Here is a 7,174-nt window from a genome sequence, read left to right as displayed (position 1 = left end):
AGATGCTGTCTTAAGCTGCATCAAATAACGCGATGGAACTTGACACAAAATGAAAGGATTGTGTTGCATCGGGACACACATTAACATACACAAAACATTAATATTAAAATTATGAAAAATAATGGATCATTGATTCATCGTACGTCTTGCCACGATGTCACAAATCCACACGTGAACAATTTGTTTTAACATCATATTAGTCGTAGAATCAGTCATGAATCATGTACTAAGAATGACAAAAATCCCCCTCATAATCTTCCAGGTCAAATACATTTTGAGCTCAAATAATGAATAATAATGATAAGGAAAGGACCACACGCCCATCTTCTCCCACCGTGTGGACCCGGGCATAATCGGTCCTCAGCACCCTACTGCTGGGGGCACTCATGAAGAGCATCCTCGTGGTGAGTGCTGTAACACTGGTAGCTTTTCCCCCGTGTTGACCCCTCATGATCTCAGTTGTTGATCGTTGTACTGAGATTTAGCCATCAGTTAAATGACAAGCATGCTACAATTTGAGACCCAGTAAACCTAATTTACCTGGAATGTATTGGGACTAACACGCCCTCTCAGGAGGGCAATAATTTTAAAATATCATAACAGCTTATGAGCATGATTATATTAACATGAAATTATCTTAGTTCACTAGGCAGTATACAACCAAGCTGCCTGTGAGGTCAACAGTATACAACCAAGTTGCTTGTTAGGTCAACAGTATACAACCAAGCTGCCTGTGAGGTCAACAGTATACAACCAAGCTGCCTGTTAGGTCAACAGTATACAACCAAGCTGCTTGTGAGGTCAACAGTATACAACCAAGCTGCCTGTGAGGTCAACAGTATACAACCAAGCTGCCTGTTAGGTCAACAGTATACAACCAAGCTGCCTGTTAGGGTAACAGTATACAACCAAGCTGCCTGTGAGGGTTACAGTATACAACCAAGTTGCCTGTTAGGGTAACAGTATACAACCAAGCTGCCTGTTAGGTCAACAGTATACAACCAAGCTGCCTGTTAGGGCAACAGTATACAACCAAGCTGCCTGTTAGGTCAACAGTATACAACCAAGCTGCCTGTGAGGTCAACAGTATACAACCAAGCTGCCTGTTAGGTCAACAGTATACAACCAAGCTGCCTGTGAGGTCAACAGTATACAACCAAGCTGCCTGTTAGGTCAACAGTATACAACCAAGCTGCCTGTTAGGTAAACAGTATACAACCAAGCTGCCTGTGAGGTCAACAGTATACAACCAAGCTGCCTGTGAGGTCAACAGTATACAACCAAGCTGCCTGTGAGGTAAACAGTATACAACCAAGCTGCCTGTTAGGTCAACAGTATACAACCAAGCTGCCTGTTAGGTCAACAGTATACAACCAAGCTGCCTGTGAGGTCAACAGTATACAACCAAGCTGCCTGTGAGGTCAACAGTATACGACCAAGCTGCCTGTGAGGTCAACAGTATACAACCAAGCTGCCTGTGAGGGTAACAGTATACAACCAAGCTGCCTGTGAGGGTTAAAGTAACAATACCATCACATCCTTCCGATATACATGTATTAATATTCTAGACTTTCACCTCCTTTTGACCTAAGGCAACTGATTTCAGCGAATAGTGGCTGAGGCCACAGATAAACATGGTCTGGTCTATGAAGGGCCAAGTCTCACGAGTAGGAGTGGTACCGTGTGATCAAATTTACGCACCTGGAATATTCAGATTCCACAATCGTGAATATTACAACCCGACCCGGAGTTAAAAAAGCAAGTGTGTTAAATGAACCAAGTACCTGCGATAAACAGTGCCGACAAAAAAGCAGCAAGGACGAGAGACTTCATTATTGCTCCTACTTTGTATCAGATCTGATGATAGTGGTCAGCGTACTGTGGTTTAACAGGCAGGATCACTGCAGGTGTGTTCAGAGGTAACAACCAATCAGTTAGGAACACGCTACCACCAACTCAGGGGACATTGCCCCTGTCATGGCTGAACTTGATACATACTGGACAAACATATATGTAAATTTTGAAATTATGAATACTGATCTATTTATTCATTGACACTGATAAAATATTAATCATAAAAACAAAAATATCCCTAACTTATTTTGTCCAGTATATGTCGGTAGCAGGTACAACCCATGGGGCAAGAGATTCTTTTGAGAACATCTAGTGTCAGATTCTGATTCCAAAAGGTGAAGGTCATCTGATCCACAGCACAGTACACAAATCGAAAACATAAAGTACACTTTCAAGCAAAGGAGTGTGTACAAAACGCTTGCCAGTTAAAACAATAATTGTAAAGTTTAAAATTGGAATAATTTTGATGCATCCAACATAGAATAAACAATTGTTGGGTATACATGCATGGCCATATTACATTTTACTGCATAACTCAGGAAATATCTATACGTTGCCAGCAACTGAAGATATATCACCATCCTAGGAACCATGGGGACAGTGCTTTTGCTACCTGGATAGACCCTAGCTGGATTGATGCAATCCGTTCAGCCGTTGGCGATTGTACTCTAATTAGCCAAACCTTAAAAAAACCCATACAATATGCGATTAAACCACGAAAGATGACAAATTCTTTCAACAAAATGGAACTTACATACCCTCTGTAGAGGCAGACGTTTTACGCAAACGTAAAACCCCCTTTGACGTTACAGCCAGTAACAATCAAAGTGTATTCATTCGACCAAGATTTACTCATTAACTACACCACCCGTGAAGATCCGGGTAAGAATTGATCTTCAGCAACACAGGCTTGTTGTAAGAGGCGAGTAACGGTATCGGGTGGTTAGACTCGCTGACTTGGTTGACGCATGTCATCGTAGCCCTATTGCGTAGATCGATTTTCGTGGTGCTATGACTTTTTCTGCTTTTAAATGACAATGTAATGAATATATGTTTTTGAAATAAAACTCATTCCGAGTATGTACTTACAATGTTTATTAATGCAAACTTGTTCTCGTCACTATATGGCTGGAATAATGCCGGTGATACGCAAAACCCAACTCAACTCAACTCAACTCAACTCATGTTAACTGTCAGGGTAAGTATAGCCTTAAAGAAACGGCCATCCCTTAGGCTTAATTACAATATCTTTGCTGTATCTTGGAACATGTTCCTGTCAGTTGCTGAAACTATCACCGAAACACAGTCGCTATCTCTGTAGAACAGTGCCAGCTCAACAAGTAGGCGGCTGATAAGCTATGGGGGACTTTGGTACATCTTTCAGGACAGAGAGCCGCAAACATTTCAAAGCCAAATCCATAAGATAAACCATGATAATATTTAGGAATTTGAAGAGGCTGGTTTGTATACATCGTGGAGACAGTGGAGTAAAATTCATTAAATAATGTCAGAAACATGGAGATATGAATGATTCAACAAGGTCGCCATGGTGGAGTGAGCGATCGAGTTATTAAACTGACTTGAAATGTTTTGGGACTTACGTAGTCCCCATGGTGGACATAAAGTATATTGAATGTGTGCAATCTGTTTTTTATGACTTACGAGTGGGAACTATAAAGCCGATCCCGGTGTGTCAATTATTTTTTGTTGTTTAACACCGCATGTAGCAATGTCCCAGCTGTATAAATCGACTATGGATGACACAATCCAGTGGTCAACATAACGAGCATCTACCCAACTACTGGGGTACGATGACATGTGTCAACCAAGTCAGCGAGCCTGACCACCCGATCCCATTAGTCATCTCTTGCGACAAGCATTGGTTGTTAATAAAGATTAATTGCAATCAGGATCACAACGGATGAATGCATGCTGCTATAGTGTATATAAATGATTATTAAAGTGTGCAATCAGCTTGTTATGACTTACATCATGTGTGGTGCCAACATGATCATATATGGAGCTTTCCTTCTGTTGTCATTTTAGTCCTTGAAACTGTGACAGGAAGACATGCAAGTACACCACATTCATAAGTTGTTTTTGTTTAAATAACGTTTTGCCCTTACCGTTCAATTTTACATAGTTGTTCCTACATACACTTGCACTTCAAGATTTTGGGGGAACTGATTTCAGTCTGGTGACGTTTGGATAACATTTGTAATTGTTTGATCATTGTTGTCAAGTACATGCATTTTTTGCCCGGTAGAGTACAGACAAAGTGTAGTTTGTATGCGACGCACAGAGATAAGCTGCTTCTATACGTCACTGTTTGTTCAGTTCAAGATGGCGGTTTCTCATGTCCTTGCGGTCTTTGTGTTGCTGGGAACCTGTAAGTATTTCCAAACAAAATGAAAACAAAATCTGTTGAAATGTACAGTTACTCTATATAAAAAAACAGAAGGAGAGTGCAAATTGGAAGTATTTATGTGTGAGCTAAAAGGATAAGCATGTCCAGCTCGGTAGCACACGCCCTGCCCAAAATGTGCCTCAAAATGTAAGTATTTATGGCCTGACGCCGCACAGCACCGCTCTTGCCTTGACATCTGGAACAGATAGCCCAGTGGTTAAAGCGTTAGACCGTCACAGAGAAAATCTGGGTTCGATTCCCCAAACGGGTACAATGTGTGAAGTTGAATTGTTGTATCCTTTCCATATTTCTGCACTATTCCTAAAAACGGCGTAAAAGTAAACACACTCACTCACTCACTTACATCACTGAAACAAGGGCCAATTGTCTGTCATGTGTATGAAAGAAACTAAGTATTCATTTCAAATGTTTCCAGAAAGCCATTACAGTTGACAAGTGATATTTTAATAACACAGCATATAACTACTTACAAAACCTTCATGTACTGGAGACACTTATTGGGGAATTGATGTCTGATGTCAGCTCTTCACAATGTTTTCATTTTTGTATTATATAAATTGTTTTCGTCACGATATGGCCGATGTGACGTTAAATATTAACTCACTCACTCACTGTCTAATGTCAGCTGAATAATGTCTATCACTGTGTTTTTTAATCTAGTGGTCTGCAGCATTCCACATTCTCGAAGAGGGAGTTGTCTTCTCCTTTGTGGGGATTCTGTCAACAGAGGCTGCCCCACTGGTTATGCCTGCAAGTCGAATGGGTGCGGGGCTGAGTGCTTCAGAACAACATACACACAACCTGCAGGTAAGAACTGGTAACACACTTTCATAATATTAGCACCCGTGAATAATTAGACTTCAGCAACCCATGCTTGTGATAAGAGGCGACTAAGGGCATCGGGTGGTCAGGCTCGCTGACTCAGTTGATGCATTTCATCGTATCCCAGTTGTGAGGATCGATGCTCACGATGTTCATCACTGGATTGTCTTCCTCAAACACGGTTATGTACAGACTGTCGCCATATAGCTAGTATATTGCCGAGTCCGGTATTCTTTCACTGTTTACAGGATGTATGATGTACGTTCGCTGATTACAGATTGTCCGGTATTCGGTCACTGAATATAGATTGTCCGGTATTCGGTCACTGATTACAGATTGTCCGGTATTCGGTCACCGAATACAGATTGCCAGGTATTCGGTCACTGATTACAGATTGTCCGGTATTCGTTCACTGATTACAATTGGCCGGTTTTCGTTCACTGATTACAGATTGTCCGGTATTCGTTCACTGAAGATAAGGTTTCTCCTATTCGTTCACTGTCATTATGTTGTCCGGTATTCGTTAACTGTTTTCAGGGTGTACGGTATTCTTTCACTGTTTTCAGGTGTCCCCGTATTCGTTCACTGTTCACATGGTTTCCAGTACTCGTTCACTGTTTATAATAATAATAATAATAACTGGCCATTTATATAGCCCCTTTCCACGTTTACAGGGTGTACGGTATTCGTGCACTGTTTTCAGGGTGTACGGTATTCGTTCATTGATTACAGGGTGTCTGCTATTGGTTTACTGTTACAGGGTTTTCCATATTTGTTCACTGTTTACAAGGTGTCCCGTATTCGTTCACTGTTCACACAGTTTTCACTGCTTTATTTTCCTATATTGTTTACAGGGTGTCCAGTATTTGACTGCCAACTTCGCTGTCCACTGGGTTACGTCAGAGACTCTAAGGGCTGTGAATCCTGCAAATGTGACTATTCCGCTTTAGCAATAGGTATGTCATAAAATATTTGATACGCGTAAACAGATACATCCAATTCCATGTATTGTCCGTTTGGCTCAAAAGCGGACCGATGAATTGCAATCTAACTCGAAAACTAATAAACATAAAATACTCAATGAAACACTGATCATAATCAAAACCTCAGACCAACTCCGTGAGGTTTTTGCAGAATTTATGTCCTAAAATTAAAAAAGTTGTTTAACAAACTATCATTAAAATATCGACACAGTTCACTATTTGTTACGAGGGAGGAGTGCAGAGAAAGGGACAGCCAGGTGTGCGAGAAAGGATGGAGACGGGACAGCACAGGTTAATGAATCAATAACGTTGTCGGCACTTGCTTCTCTAACACCTGGCTGTCCCTTTCTCTGCACTCCTCCCTCGTAACAAATAGTGAACTGTGTCGATATATATAAAATTACCTCTATAACGTACACCAATGTAAAAGCCCATGTGTTTTAGGAACATATTGGGCAACGCAGTGATTAGAATGTTTGATCATCACACCTATTTCCTGTGTTCCCGCCGTGATGTAGTTGAAATATGACTAAAATCGGTGTGGATTACATTTTTATTTGAAACACATATATATTTATAACATTATTATTTGCAAACAGAAAATATCTTAAAACCAAATAAGAATAGGACTCAAACACAGATTCTCTCGAGGTGTACACAAGGAATGCCATGAAATATTAGATATGCTTTGATGTATGTCACTAACGGAATCCATAATCTCTTTTTACAGCACCTGGAAAGTGAACCGCTTTCAAAGCAGGAACTCTCATATTATCCACGTTAATCCTGTACTATTGGACCCATAAATAGTTTTGCATTATTGCGCTTTAGACGTTGTTTTTCATGATTTTAGAAAATACGTTCTGCCGACATCGGGCAGTGCAGTGACACAGACATTGAGTGAGTTTAGTTATACACCGTACTCAGCAATGGGGAACCGATGACAGGTGTCAACCAAGTCAGCGAGCCTGATCACCCGATCCCGTTAGTCGCCTCTTACAAGTATTGATTGCTGAAGATCAATTCTAACCCCGACCTTCACGGATACATGGTAGTTAAATATACTATGCGATATGGTAGAACTAAC

The 7,174-nt window shown here is 40.8% G+C and overlaps 1 protein-coding gene across 1 annotated transcript; it reads left to right on the top strand.

Annotated features, from left to right (window-relative positions):
* Nucleotides 1-4,127: 4,127 nt before the first annotated feature.
* On the top strand, nt 4,128-6,907 carry LOC124292406. The gene is made up of 4 exons (XM_046729489.1): nt 4,128-4,243; nt 4,943-5,089; nt 5,959-6,060; nt 6,818-6,907. Exons 1-4 carry the CDS (start codon nt 4,144-4,146, stop codon nt 6,829-6,831), a joined length of 363 nt encoding a protein of 120 aa, XP_046585445.1. The 5' UTR covers nt 4,128-4,143; the 3' UTR covers nt 6,832-6,907.
* Nucleotides 6,908-7,174: the final 267 nt, after the last annotated feature.

Source organism: Haliotis rubra, unplaced genomic scaffold, assembly GCF_003918875.1.
Source record: "Haliotis rubra isolate DU_JTF1 unplaced genomic scaffold, ASM391887v1 Scf516, whole genome shotgun sequence".
NCBI lineage: Eukaryota > Metazoa > Mollusca > Gastropoda > Lepetellida > Haliotidae > Haliotis > Haliotis rubra.
The sequence above is the reverse complement of the archived record's forward strand: the minus strand, read 5'-3'. Positions and strand labels throughout refer to the sequence as shown.